Consider the following 16150-nt stretch of genomic DNA (forward strand, 5'->3'; position numbering starts at 1 on the left):
AAATGTGTTTACTCACATTATTAGGATAAAAAACAGGAGCCAGTCAGGTTTACATGCACTGGTCATTTTCATATTTGGTTTAGCTTGGCAGGAAGAAATTTGTATTTGTAGAGCACCTCATTGCATTTCAAATGCTTAGTTAATGAAATGGACCAGTCAAATGGTATTCATCTAATCTGCAACTGAAATAAGTCAATAGACTATATTTTATATATCTCATTTTTATACATTTTTGTGATCAATCATATGTATGCTATCAATGCAAAAAATGAAATGATCTTGCACCTTCTGAACGCATTGTCTGTATGTTCATAGGTTTACATACTTAATGTGTCCAATCATTTGTCCAGAGTTTCAGATAACCAAGTGAAGCAGTGACATGTTTCCAGTTCTCTCTCAAGTTGCTCTTCTCATCTTCCTGAATGATGACCTCTCACTATCTACTGATGTTCTTTAGATTGCTGAGTGGGCTGGTTCAATAAGCAATGCAGGACAGCATGCCAGGAGCAGGGTCACACATACCTAAAACTGATCAGGTTAACTCATGACGCTACACCAGAGAATTATGTGTGTGCTAAATTATATATGATGGACATAGCTAAGTGACCCAGCAACTAATGGACCAAATCAAAACTCTGTAGTGCTATCACACCCAGTCATACATGGCAATGACAATTAAATAACTAAGTGGAGGAGGAAATTCTACAAAACCTCTCTATTCTTAATTATGAGGGAGCTTGATACATCCAAAAGTCAAAGCTGAAGTGCTCGCACCAACTTTAGGCAGAAGTGCTCAGTGAGTGAGCCTCCACCTGAGGTCCACAATATCACCAATGCCAGTCTTCAACCAATTCAGTTCACATTACATAATGTGAAGGAATAGCTAAAAGCATTGGATACTGAGCCCTGAAAGCATGTGGGCAATATTGTTGAAAATGTGTGTTCCCAGTTCTTAACCAAGCATCTGCAGTCCTCACTTTTGCCCAGTTCTTAACCAAGCTGTTCTAGTACACCTACAGTACTCGCATCTATCTAACAATGTTGAAAATTGCTAGGTATGACCTGTCTTATAAAAGCAAGATCAATTCAGAGTGACAGGCCTGACATCAAGGTTGCATTTGACTGAGTGTAGCACCAAGGAGCCCCAGTAAAACTTGTTTCAGTGGAAATCAGGATGGTTCACTGGTTGGAATAAAATCTGCCACATCATAAGATGGCTGTGATTGTTGGAGGTCAGTCATTTCAGTTCCAGGATATCTCTGGAGAAGTTCCTCGGGGTACTGTCCTCGGCCCAACCATCTTTAGCTACTCAATGACCGACCTCCATCATGTGTATGCTAATGATTGCAGAATGTCATTCTGCATTCCTCACATACTGAAACAGTCCACATTCAAATGCAGCATAAACTGATCGTATCTAGGCCTAGGCTTAAAAATAGCAAGTAACTTTCACACTCACAGATATGTCAAGCAATGACATCTAACCACTGCCCTTTGACATCACATGGCATTACCATCACTTAATCCCCCACTATCAACATACCATTGTCCAGAAACTGAACTGGACTCACCATATAAATACAGTGGCAACATGTAAGGCACGAGGTATACTGCAGTGACTCCCCCACCTGACTCCCAAGTCTGTCTGCCATTTATAAGGTACAACTCAGGAGTGTGATGGAATGCCCTCCACTTCCCTAAATGAATGCAGTTCCAACATGTTCAAGACAATCTAGGTCAAAGCAGCTTGATTAACATCCCATTTATCATCAGAGCCGTTTGTACCACATACAAAATTCATTACAGAAACTTGCTGAGTTTCTCCTGTGACCCATGGACATGAAGAATCGTCATCTTTATATTCCCCTCCATGCCCCAAACGATCCTCATCCATAAATATATTGCCTGTCCTTCAATCTCACAGGGTTTAAAATCTGGAACCTTTCTAAACAGCATTGTGAATATCAATTGGGCTTCAGTTCACGGCCTTTAGAGATGAACAACAAATGTTAAGTTCGCTACCAACAGTCTCATACAATGAAAGAATAAACTAAAACTACTTGGGGCTAAACTTGATTGCTCCAAATATTGGACTGTGGATTTCAATGTATGATTAGCTCATGCTTACCAAAGCTATCAGTCATTCCTTGCCTCATAGTCAGCCCGTGGTTTGCTGTGGTGCCCCAAATGCATTAGGTACAGTATACTGCTATACGTCACTATATCAAGCAATGATCTGCATGCTTTGCACAGCACCCAGACATTGATAGAGTGGAATGAATTTCTATTCCTGGACATCGCAGAATAGATATGCAACTCCCACAAAGTGCTAAGCTTGCAGTCATTGATTCCTTACTTCTTGGTGAAGTCTGTAATCTTAAAGAATCTTCATGCTTCACCTGTTGCTTTCAGAAAAGTGCAAATGAAGTGTTCTTTCCCATTGAGAAGAGGGCCTCAGCAATATCCCTTGCAAAACATAGGAGAGATGTTGCAAATAGTTCTAGCTGCAAACTGGAAGAAGTCAAGTGTTTAAAAGTTAATTTCTACATTCACACAGCCACAGGCATTGCTGTCCTTGTCATGCTCTGAGGATGCATAAGACTGCAGCAGGTGGGCAGATATCACTGCCGACATTCATGCTGAAGCCCAAGTGTGTGTGTCTCATTTTGTGCATTAACACTCTTACCAACATAACCCCTGGCATGATTTATCACATAAGTTTACACAAATTTCGCCATTGATATTTTGGAGATTGAGTACATTTCATAAGTTATGAATTGGAGTATTGCCAGATTAATTTCTAAATCATTTTTGTGGGCAGTGTCTTCCATTGCTGTTATGATTAACATGATCATGAAACTCTGAAATAAATGACAGAACCCAAATTTGAGATAACAAGGACTGCCGTTGTGGTTCGTTAGCATTTGTGCAGTTTAATAAGGTCAATTATAGGTGCTGCTAATTCTTCAGAGCTGAGTGGAACTTGTTGATTATTGCCAAGATCTTAATGGGAGCATTAATGATTTGTTTAAAAATACCAAGTTTATGTGATTGTTAAGTTTGGGTCTTCAATGTAAAATGAAGGAATTAAATGGGGTCAATCGACCTGTTCTGAATTTTACCCCAGAATGCCTATGGGGTATTTGGTAGTTAAGGGAGGACCCAGATTGTGTTCCAGGGAAGAAGGGGCAGGATATTCGCAAGTCGACAAAAGAAGGGCATTCGACTGTAGGTTAGACTATTAGTCTCCAGTTTATGCTGGAAATGAGTTAAGAATTTCAGGTTTTTATAACTAGTTATAATTTGAATTGTCTGTTTATTTCCAAAATAGATTTGGGAATTTTGAAGATAGAAAATCAGCATTTATAAGTGAATTCAAGGTGCATATGATTCATGTTGCCATGGAGATAGGCAATGAACGGAGAGCTGGCCACAGATGGTCATTATAGTAACATCGAGTTTTTAAGATATTATTACCTTTCAGACAGATAAGTTTGAAAAATTCAGACACAGGAGAACGCAGAAAGGTAACGACACCTCAAGCAGGGAAAATGCTGACCCTACTGGTCACCTTGCCAAACACTTGTAAGCTTGTTCTCAAATTGAAGAGACCAAGTTGGTGATGATCTAACCAAATTCGAAGATTTTCCCATCTGTGCTGCTTACTTAGTGGGCCCTCTTGTTCTTGGTCAGAAAGTTGTGGGTTTGAACCAGTCACAATCACTTTGGAAAGCCCGCCAGTACTCAAACCCCACTGCTTCTGAAATCATCACAAGTTTAAGATTTAATCAAAGCACTTGAGGACCCCAATTTACCTATCTGATAGACTCTGGTTAGCAGGAAACACTAACCAGAATTCTGTATGGAACGTAAACTACCATATATAATAAATCAATTCTGAATACAGACAAACTAAAATATGAATTATCAGTGTATAACTTCTCCCCCTTTCTCAATGCCTGTACACACATGTAGACCGATAAATATGAAATAACGGCTGTTATGGATGGAGGAAGAAATACTGAGGAAACATGGTTCAAGTACCACAGTACTAGTCCACAGGATTCAATGACGTGCCTCTTTTGGTTTTTTCAAAACCTTCTAATCATCTTATCCAGACTCTCAGTTCTTTGCTGAAGAAGCAGGGTGGTTAGCATATTAATTATATAGTCTCTCAGTTAATGGTTAAGCAACACCTTACAACAACTGTTGGGAGAGAATAGCTAGGCATCTTATGGGTGTCAGTTATTTCACTGGACAAAGAGAGGGAGAGATCTTGTCACTTGTTAGTCTGGGGGCTCCTATCCCTGTATTGTTCAAACACTGCCTGTTCACCTGTCCCAGAGCCAGTCAGAGAATAGTTGTTGTGCTGATGAATCCTGCCTCCCCACAACGATCCTGATTGTTTTGTGCATTCGACATTCTGGATCTGGAAAGGGTTTACTCTGAACTCGCTCAACCTCTCTGTCTCACAGTGCTGTAGTGTCTAATGCATCTTTTGTCACTGCTTAAACAAAGCAACAATGTAAACAAAACTCAAGATGAGTCCAGCAATTTAGCTTTGAAAGTGCAGCAGTTCCTTCCAAAGTCCTTGATTTGCAGCAATACTTTTTCCATTTTGGCTCACAATCCAAATCAAAGGAAAATGAAAAACTAAGGTCTTTATGAACCTTACAACAATAGACAGCCCAGCTGGCGCACTCATGCAGTATTGAGGAGAATGTTGCAGATCACATTGATTCTTCAGATAATCTTCGTGTCATCTGCTTCCTTGGTAAAGACATGCGAAGTCCTCGTTTAGTACGTTTTCATGTCCTCTTCCTTTATATGGGATTTTCTTCTGGGTCCTTAATAGATTAAAATTTGTCCTGGTCCTAACCTCTTAGACTTGTTGGTGCTTAGCCAAATATCTCCTGGTCCTAACCTCTTAGACTTGTTGGTGCTTAGCCAAATATCTTGGGTTTCAGTTTAATGTTAGCTGGTTCACGTTTCTCAACATATTTTTACTTCCCATATTGATGTTTTAAATTCCCTCTGTACTGTTGGAAGTGAAGTGAAACTTGTGTAGCTTTGTTGTTTAGCTGGTGGTTGTGGTATATTTTAGGAATTTAAAGCTGAGAAATATTAATGAGGCTCAGTTAGTAACCTGTTAATTTGGTTCAGAAACCCACATCTTTGAAACCTGGTGATCTTAAAGTCTTACTTTCTCATTTTCTCCCTTCACCAATAGCAGAATATTAATCAGGGATGTTTATGAAATGTTGTTGCTCTCCATCTAACTAGCATGCTGACTGAGGAAACAAAAATAAATCGCTGGAGAAATTCAACGGGTCTGGCAGCATTGTGGAAAGAAAGCAGAGTGAACACTTTGAATCTGGAGATTCTTCATCACAAGTTCTCATTGGATTTGAAATGTTAACTGTGCTTATTATTAGAATAAGTAATATTGTAACAGACTAAGTGATTAGTATCACCAAGGCTTTTAGTTTGTAACATAACCTGCATTGTATAAAGTGCATGTATTTTACAGTGTTTCATGAGCAGTAATCTGATTCATTCTGATAGATTTTTAACATTATGAATAAAATTAACAGCATGAAAATAAATTACTTTGAAATCATTAAATATCCTTAAAAGAATATAAATACAAGATCAGTTAGTTATAATTTGTATTTACTTGGGTTTGGTTCACCTTTTTACATTCGTTGAGGTATTTAAGTGAACAGTGTGGTTGCAATATCATTAATTCTGGTTAGAGCGAGTCGGTTTAGCTCAGTTGGCTGGTATGTGATGCAGAGTGATGTCAATAGAATGGGATGAGTTGAGGTTTCCATGAAGAATTCTCCTTCTCAATCTCTCCCATGACTATTAAAAAATCTAGTGATGCAAATGAATTTTGCAAAAGAATGATAAGAAAATGGCAAGTATAGCAACAGAGTCTGAAGTCAAAAGCTGGCTTCCCATGGAATCGGGGAAAATCCTTTGTTGAGTTATGCTTTTCATAAAGGAAGATGATTATGATTGTTGGAAGTCAATCTCAGACCCAGGACGTGACTGCAGGAGTTCCTTTGGGTAGTGTATTTGTACTAGGCTCCAGCATCTTCAGCTGCTTCATTTAAGGTCTTCCCTCCATTATGGGGTCAGAAGTGGAGATGTTCCCTCAGGATTGCACAATGTTCAGCACCATTCACAAGTCCTCAGATACGAAGGTGTCCATGTCTATATGCAGCACGATCCAGACAATACCCAGGCTTTGGCTGATAAATGGTAGGTAATGTTTGCACTACATAAGTGCCATTTCTAACCGAGAGAATATAACCGTTTCCCATGATGTTCAGTGGTATTGCCATCGCTGATGAAGTCAAGTCAAGTCAAGTCGCCATAGTATTACTAGACCATACGGCTGCTGTCTCATTAGAGTGAGATTACTGGTGGTGCTTTAACCTGAGGGCCGCCATACCTTAGGTGAAGGGAGAGGATGAGAACGAGAGTCCATCATGGTAACCTCAGCTAGTGAATGGGAATTGAACCCAGCTGTTGGCATCACACTGCCTTGCAAACCAACCATCCAGCCAACTGAACTAAACCAACCCCTGCCATGGCTGACACCCCAACATCCTGGGCGTTTCAGTTGACCCATTCACCACTTTGTGTTCATTCCTTCATTGCCAACAAACAATAGAAACAGTATGCACCATCTTCAAAATGCACTGCAGCAACTACCAAGACCTCTTTGGTACCTTCCATCATCTCCACTTCTGACCTCATAATGGAGGGAAGACCATTAATGAAGGTGCTGGAACCTAGTACAGATACACTACCCAAAGGAACTCCTGCAGTCATGTCCTGAGTCTGAAATTGACTTCCAACAATTAAAACCATCTTCCTTTGTGAAAAGCATGACTCCAACAAAGAATTTTCCCCGATTCCATGTGAAGCCAGTTTTTGACTTCAGACTAGGTTGCTACACTTGCCATTTTCTTTTCACTCTTTTGCAAAATGCATTTGCATCACTAGATTGGTAATGTGCTCTTTTCATTAACTTCAAGCCATGGGAAAATGTGTACTTGTCACTCCAACAAAACTACTAATAGCTTCATAAGGTAGGAAGTTGGTAAGAATAGATGCAAATAAATTGCTATGTGCAGGTTTCCCCTCCATGCCAGAAATCTCCCTAACTTGGAACTATATCTCCATCTATTGCCCAGTCAAAATCTTGGAACACTTCCTAACAGCACTGGGTTTCACTACATCCCAAAGACCACTGTGATTGGAGAAGAGCTCACCACCACCCTCTCTAGGTCAGTTAGGGAGGGACAATACATGCCTGTCAATACATGCCAGCAATGGCCATACCTCATTAGTACATTTTTAAGTGTTTTAAAATCCAAGTATAGCACCAATAACATTTATAATTATTTATATTTGGAACCTAAAGGATCCTCGCTACATCCAAGCTGTTTTGAATGAAGTCTGCTGGGAAGCAAAGCAATTTGTAATTGACATTCCAGGAAATGTCTTCATAAGAAAGTAAAAACAAAAGTGCACGAGGCTGTTTGAGTGCTGCAGTTTTCAATTGTCAATGAAAGCATGAGATGTTAACATCCTTGTGCTAAGCTTTTGTTCCACATTATATTGAACTATACTTGTGGAATTGCTTTTCTCCTTTGTCACAAAATATTCTAATTTTGATCACCTTGTATCAACAACACTCTTAATGAAATACAAAAGGTAAACCCTTGAGCTTTTACTGATTTCTGTTGTACAAATGTAATTTTTCAATGGATAAATTTGTGTATCAATGAAGTAAGCAAATTTTGAGTATTTCAGTGTGCAAGCCTTGCCAGTTATTTTACATGTTGGGTGTGTTATATTCATTCTAAAATGCTATTCAATTTGTGTCTAGCTGTGTGCCTTAGTTGATCAAAACGAAATTCTCTCACTGTAATATTGTCATTGTAGGGATAATTGTTTCTGGTCAGTAAAACAGTTCCTTTTAGCTATTAGTTTGAGTGTATCAAATGGCAGGTCATATAGGCAGGAAAAATTATCAAGGCAAGATTTGAACTGAAGGGATGGCCTTGCATAAGTTACAAGCCTTCCCCTGGAGAAAATGTATTTTTGTAGTATTTGTCATCCAGCCAAATCTCCATAAAACAAAAGGTCTAGATCATTCTGATAAAAAATGGGATTTATTTGCAAAATTAAAAATATTCTTCTGGATTGTGGTTGTAAATCTGCAAAATAAAAAGCGAAATGATTATTTTGTTCATTAAATCAAAACTTCTGATTCCAAGGTTAATCTCAAAAAGGTCCACTTCAGAATTTTAAAATGGAAACTAAATTCTTTTTTGAAGTATTACTTCAGATTTATGATATAAGGCAAACAATCTATATGAAATTCAATGCAAATGCACAATATAGCATTGTGACACAAAATCCATCTATAAAAGTAGAAGAATTTTTTTGTTAGCTAAGGTGTTATTATAAAATAAATATTTGATATTTTAAGCAACAACGAGCTATTGCAAATTATGAAGAACAAGAAATGCCTCTCCCTTGTACTGCATAAAAGTATCTCGGTTACCTTGTGTCCCTTGTACAGAATATTGGAAAAGAACCAATCTATATTTTCCTTGATGTTGAGTCCTTCTAAAACATTGGGAATTTGTAATGCCTCAAATAATAACGTTTTCCGATCAATTGAGGTAAATGAGATTACTGCCACAAGGCAGCTTGTACAGTGTAGTAGTGTTCCTAAATTACTATATATACTTTAATTTGGTAATTGTAATTTTGCTTCTCTATTCGCTACATTGCTAAACTGATTACCTTTCCCTTGCCTCTTTCCATGCCAGCCGATACCACTGCTTAAACAGAAGATGAATCACTCCATCACAATGTCACAAGAACAAATAGCTTGCCTTCTGGCCAATGCCGCCTTTTGCACATTTCCTCGACGCAATAACAAAGGAAAACTTGAATATTCTAACTTCCCGGACATAAACTTTAAGAAGTAAGTACAAAAAATTCCTCTACAGCGTACTGCAATAGTTCTGAAAAAGGGTCACTGGGCTGTAAACATTAACTGTTTTATGTCCAGCGATGCTGCCTGACCTGCTAAGTTTCTCCAGCAGTTTCTTTGGTTGTGATTTTCAAATCTCCAGCATCGCAGTTGTTTATTCTGTTTTAGTTCTTCAATTGCATACAGTATCGATATAACAATGCCATCTCTCAAAGTCAAAGTTATTTTGTTTTTATTGTATGTTTCCTATTACAATGTTTCATGCCTGTAAAATGTGAATGCTGTCTGACTGAATTGATTGCCTAGTGTATGAAAATACTATCATCCATTTATTGAGCAGAAAATACTGGAAGTGTTCGGCAAGTCAGGTAGCTAACAAAACATTGGTCACTTAAAGTGTGACATCTGCTTCCTCTACAGATTTACCTGACCTGCTGAGAATATTTCCAGCATCTATATGTTATTTTAGAGCATTGCTGCTTCGAAGCCCAGCGCTACATTGGAAGGAGGCATGTTTCAGTCAAAGTAATCAGCTTTTCCACTACATTGGGAATGGTCTTGTCACTGATTTGAGGGTGGTCCCTTTTGTTTGTAAGAAAGATAAGGTAACTTCTTTATTGAAGAAGGAAGGGAGACAGAAAGCAGGAGACTGCAGACTAGTTAGCTTAATGTCTGTTATAGGGAAACTGTAAGAAGCAATTATTAAAGAAGTATAGCAGGCACTCTGATAAGTTCAGTCAGTATGGTTTGGTGAAAGAGAAATCATGTTTGACCATTGTTGGAGTCCCTTGAGGAAGTAACACATGCAGTGGATAAAAGGGAACTGGTGGATGTACTATACTGAGATTTCCAGAAGATATTTAACATAGTAGATCAAAGCTTATGGCAGAAAAAGGAAGCTCATAGTGTAGGTGGTCATATATTGGCATGGGTAGGAGATTGTTTGGCGAACAGAAAGTGGAGAATAAGTATGAATGTTTTTATCAGCTTAGCGAGATCTAATGAATGGTGTACCACAGGGATTGCTAGGCGCTGGGACTTCAACTGTTAACAATTTATAAATGAATTGGCTAAATTGGAATGTATAGTTGCCGAATTTGCTGACAATGCAGAGATAGATAGGGAAGTAAGTTGTGAAAATAACATAAGGAGGCTATGAAAGGATTTAGCTCAAGCAAGTGGACAAAGATGTGACGACTGGAGTGTAATGTGAAAATGTGAATTGTCCATTTTTGGGAAAATAAAATATAAGCATTATCTAAGTGTGTGACAGATTCAAAGATCTGAATTTCTCATGCATCTGAATCATGAAAGGTTAGTTTGCAGATAAAGTAAGTAATTATGTTATCCTTTATTGCAAGGGGCATTGAATTCAAATGTAAGGAGTTATGCTAAATTTACAGGGCACTGGTGAGAATGCACCTGGAGTACTATGCAACAGGATTGATCACCTTTATTTAGGAAGGATATAAATGCTTGGACTCATTTCAGAAAACATTTCCCAGACTAAGAATGGGAGTAAAATGGCAATTTTATGAGAAGAAATTGGACAGGCACTCTTGTATCTGCTAAAGTTTAGAAGGGTGAGAGGCAACTTGATTGAAACGCATGCGATCCTGAGGGTTTTGACAGGATAGATGTGATGAGGATGTTTCCTCTTTTGGTAAAATACAGAACTAGGAATCATTGCTTAGAAATCAGGATATTCCATTTCAAATAGAGAAAAAGAATTTTTTTTCCCTCTGAGGGTGGTGAGTCTTTCAAACTGTCTTCCTGAAAAGGTGGTGGAAACAGAGTCCTTGAATATATTTAAGGCGGAGGTAGATAGATTCTCGTTAAGCAAGGGCTTGAAAGGTTATCAGATTAGCCATGATCTTCTTGAATGTCCTACTCCTACTCCTAATCATATGCTTGCATGGAGATGATCTCAGGTTTTACAGTGTTCTGTTGGCTAGGCAGATTTGCTGTGCAATTGATAAGCATTTTATGTAGGATACAAACTGATGTTTTTTACATGGTTTTGTATTTTGTAGGATAATTGGGGGCAAGATTTAACTGGAATGGATTGACTTTTGTAATGATACTTACAAAATGCAAACCAATTGCAACTGATTCATTGGACAACAGTGTTTTTTTTTGTTCTACTCACTTCAACAGGTCAGAGTCACAGCAATTTGTCTCTAATTGTCCTGAGATGTGCTACTTTGTAGAGTTCCCTCACAAGAGTCATTGGGCTCAATTTTCCTGGCCACATGGTGAACGTGGTTAGAAGCTGGGAAGAGGGCGAGATAAACAGGTAGACCCACAATAGGACATCTCCTCAAAGCATTCCCTCCAGTGGATAACTTCATTGTGATGAGCTCGGGCAGGGATCAACTGTCAGTTGTTAAGAGAAATGATTTTGTAGCCTTGCTAGAACTTTGCAGCTGACAGAACATTGACAGATCAGTGACCACCAGTTCAATGAAGCCACCCTTCCTGTAGCAGTCTGGGATTTGTTGGAATTAAAAGGCTTCATGCCCCAGTGACATCAGGAGGGATGAACAGGCCTCACTCATGGTTCAAACAGTTTCCTGTGCTGGGGTTTCTCTTCTGCTTTAAGGTGCCCAATGGTTTCTGCCCTCATATTTTTGTCTGGTATCAGCACTCAAAAGCCACAGCTGTGATGTTACGCCTTTCCCTCACCAGTCCCCAGGGAACTGTTGAGGCTCCAGAAGTGTTGGCTCTGTGGCACGGAACTCATGAGTCAACCACTGTCCTTAAGAGATAGCAAGTGAAAACAATCTGTTTGGAGGCTAACTCCAAGAAAATTGTGCTGCCAAGAGAACCAGACTCTGGAACCCAAATGGGGGTCTAATGTGAGGGTCCTGTAGTCTGTGGTAAAATCCTACCTGTTGATTTGTTGGAATGCAAGATTGTACCTTTTAAGACTATTAAGTAAATGTTGTTGAGATCTGAATATCTGACCGGAATCTGTAGTTATTATCTCTAGTATAATAATATCAACTTCTTCTTTAGTTTGCCTACTTTATTTGGAACTTGACTTCCAGTGCTCTGCATCCATCAGTTTAGCAGGAGATCCAGAGTCCAATAATTAAACTCCTTGTGATCAGAAATGAAATTCTGTATCATCTGTACAGGTACTTACCTCAGTTTTTCTGTAGAAGAGGGGGCACTGGGTGTGGCACTATTCAGTTTGCATTGTAAGATGCTTTTATTCCACTGAAGATAAAACAGCCTGGAACAATGAGATTGATTAGTGTCTCCTGAAGCCATCTCTGCTGCTACAAAAATGAAGAACATGTAAGAGCTTGTACATCATAAAAGGGCAATTATTATATTTTGTCCTGTTATCACGACGGCAACTGTGTGCTTTTTCAACTTCTGCTGCCCAATGGCTCTTGGTATGTTTATTCTGATTCAATCAAAGCTGTTGTAGTGATAAAAGAGCCTTCTAACATCAAGGCACGAAATGTTTTATGGAATACCAAACATGGCTAATGAGATTTCCCATTGTCATGGGTCTTAAAAATGAACAGCTTTCCATTCTACATTGTTTGTAACATCTGACTACATGCCAAATGCAAAACTCTGGACAGTGCAGAGTTGAGAAGGTAATCCTTTTTAGTTAGCATCATGTTTTAAAAAACATTTTTTTTAGAATACCTTATATACAAGTCTTTTTTTGAAAAAGAGAATTGTCAAACAGAAATACTGTCTGATTAATGTGTGTTGCATCATGCATGCTATGATGTTTTCTGAACATTTTATCCTCCAATTTTCAATATCTTGCCATAAGTGACTCACTGTGCTGGTCCAAAACATCCTCAAATGTTTGAAGTGTTTTGTGTGTAATTAAATATAATATTTATTTTTATGAAACATTTTTCAATATGCTCCCAGGTACAGTGTAATATTCTGTCAATATTGTTGTTATAAACAAACTTAGTTTAAGGTTACATATGATCAATAAGAACAAAAATTAAAGCACAAAAGAAAGCCATCCATTGAAGTTTTGATGCAATCAGCTTTTCATCTGGTAATATCGATTCCTATCCCACCATTAATAAAAAACTACCAGTGATAGTTGAACTCGGATTTCACCAATTTCCTCATTTCCCCTCCCCCCAGCCTGTCTCAGTCAAATCCATCAAATTCAGCACCGCCTCCCTAACCTGCAATCTTCTTCCCGACCTCTCCGCCCCCACCCCAATCTGTCCTAACACCCTCACCTTGACCTTTTTCCACCTATCACATTTCCGACGCCCCTCCCCCAAGTCCCTCCTCCCTATCTTTTATCTTAGCCTGCTGGACAAACTTTCCTCATTCCTGAAGAAGGGCTAATGCCCGAAACGTCGATTCTCCTGTTCCCTAGATGCTGCCTGACCTGCTGCGCTTCTCCAGCAACACATTTCCATCTCTGATCTCCAGCATCTGCAGACCTCATTTTCTCTACCAGTGATAATAGTCTTAGCAATATGATCTTTAGCAGCAAGTCCAAGTACACATGCAGTGAAGTATAGTGATGGAAATAACCTATTTATCTACCGTATGTTTTTCCAGTTGATATGCATGGTATCTTGGGACAATTATCTCCAAATTCCTTGAAGGTTGGAGTAGGAAGTTTAATGGTACTTGCATGATCTAACTACTGTTGTAAGCAACAATAATGACTGTGCTTCAAAGTAATCAGTTGGACGTGCTTCAGAAATAGCCTGGTGGGTGTGATGAGATATTAAATAAATGTCAGTTCTTTCTTGCATCACTAACAGTGAAGATAAAATCATAGAATACTCTTCTTCCTACATTTGCACTATGTATGACCAATCTGATTAATTGAAGGGAATTTAGAGTTTTTCAGAGATGTTAATCGTACAACTATAAGAAATTGAAATGTACAAACTATAAAATATGTAAACTAACTTGAGGTAATAATCTTTACGATTCCTCCGAAGTGTGTTTTGGAGTAAAAAGTGGAAATAGCATAAATTGGCAATAATAATATGCAATGCTTTATTTAAATTCATGTTCAACCATTTAGACTTGTCTTTCAAGGCACGTAAGCACCAAGTGTACTGAGCCTCTTGTATGAGAGAGAGTGAGTGATTAGAATGATTTGTTTTCATTCGAAGTTGAACCATAAGATAGCCAACTTATTGTGCTTTTCAGAAGGTGGTTGGTTGGTTTTGGTTGCAGTAACTATTAGAATATACTTAATAATATAATTATGTTGTGTTGCAGCACATTTCAATGCTTTTAAAAGTACTCATCACTCTCAATATTACTTAAATTTTAAAGGAATAACTGCTACTAAAGACATGTTATAAAGGAAAATACCCGATCTGTGTTGAAGCACATTTTGTATGTAAATAGTTTTCAATTGCGCAGAAAAGACTTTATGGTTTACGAGAAGAGACAAGAAAAATTCTGTTATGAATGAGGAAGAAAGAAATGAGTATGAATATTCCATTCATAAGATATTTCTGCCCATGGTTACCTAAAAATGGGGTAATTAAACATTTTATGTTCAGAATGACTTAAAATTTGATTTAGTATTATAAATTGATTATAAAAGATTCATTATGGTAAACAACATAAATTATGGCAGTAATGAGCATCATCTGGTGATTCTTAAGAGTAAATTATTCAATTCAATTAATCTAACATTGTTAGAGGACAGCAGAATAATGTCTTCAAATAATTCTTCTTGAAGGCACAGCAAAGTGTGCAAAAATAGTTTCCTTAGCTTCCTGGCTTTCATGTACAGATGCTCCCTGTCTGTTAGATAGATAAGGTCCAGTTACTAAACCAATCTGTCAGTAAGGCTGCTAATATCAGTTTCACCTACCAACATGCAATTCTCATTGTTTGACTTCAGCTGCAATGCACCAGTCCAGAAAAGCACTCATGCATATATACTCACATACAGGTGCAGAAATTCCTTGTTACTGGTTAGAATATAACGGAGAGTATGACACTTTTTTCGTTCATGGTATATGTGTGTTGCTCACCCTTATTTGCCCAGAGAACAGTTAAGAGTCACCCTCATTCTTGTGGGCCTGGAGTTGCATCCAGGCTAGATCAGGTAAGGATGACAGATTTCCATCCCTAAACAACATTAATGAACCAGGTGGGTTTCTACACCAATCGATAATGATTTCATATCATCATTAGACCAATATTTTAATTTTTTTATTGAATTAAAATTTCATTATTTGCCATGGTGAGATTTGAACTCATGTCCCCAGAACATTTGCCTGGGATTCTTGAGTTGCTAGTCCAGTGACCTTATCCCTGTGTTACCATGTCTCTTAAACCTGATAAATATTAAACTAAATTAGTGATAATATACAGAACTGTATCGCAGGATCTTCACAAACACCATCAGTGTTTTTAGTAGCATTTTGTGAGGCATTATATGCTTCAATATATTCTGTGTTTAATTTATGAGAAGGACATTATTTCATCCCTGAAATATGCCAAGTAGCATGATTTAATATATGTTTGTGCTAATCTTGAGACTTTTTTTGGCTTCAATTTGTATTTGAAAACTTTCTGGTTCAGGTCCTTAAAAATGAGACCAAACTTTCATTTTCAAAACTAGTATTGTTGTGTAATCTGAAACAGGCTGAGGTCCAAACACAAAACAAAACCATACTAAGATTAGAAGGGTTAATTCAAGAGACGAGTTTCGCAGAACATCTTAAAAGAGAAGAGGGTAATGTAGAGATAGATGAATTTGCAGGGCATTTCAGATCATAGGGCATAGGAGACTGAGGGCATGCTTGCTATTGATGTACAGCTGTTCTAAGCAGGGTTTTTGAATATAAGATCGCTTGAATAAATCTACAGCAGGATTTGGTTAATATTAGTTGATAAGCTGTGTAAAACAAAAGACACAATTCAATTTTCCTTTGTGTTTTCATTCTGTTTGGTGACTTGCATATCAGTATAGTACATATTACAATTTTTGTGCTGATTTTGGAATTTTTTATGGTATTTGTATTTACACAGAGATTTTACTATCATATTGTAATTACACTCTATTCCCAGTAGTGGTACTATACCTTTAGGAGAGCAAATGATAATGTTGATTTTCAACTTTTATCTGAGGAAGAGAAATCT

At 38.0% G+C, this 16150-nt stretch overlaps 1 protein-coding gene across 2 annotated transcripts in view; it reads left to right on the forward strand.

The window, feature by feature from the left end:
- Window positions 1–16150, forward strand: part of parga (poly (ADP-ribose) glycohydrolase a) — a 204259-nt gene that overhangs the window by 78467 nt on the left and 109642 nt on the right. For both annotated transcript variants that reach the window (XM_043679037.2, XM_087982399.1), the window contains exon 9: window positions 8859–9016. In XM_043679037.2, the coding sequence (XP_043534972.2) occupies window positions 8859–9016 (158 nt within the window). The remainder of the gene's footprint in view (window positions 1–8858; window positions 9017–16150) is intronic.

Source organism: Chiloscyllium plagiosum, unplaced genomic scaffold, assembly GCF_037043375.1.
Source record: "Chiloscyllium plagiosum isolate Xiang-an unplaced genomic scaffold, Cpla_swu_hap1 HiC_scaffold_43, whole genome shotgun sequence".
NCBI lineage: Eukaryota > Metazoa > Chordata > Chondrichthyes > Orectolobiformes > Hemiscylliidae > Chiloscyllium > Chiloscyllium plagiosum.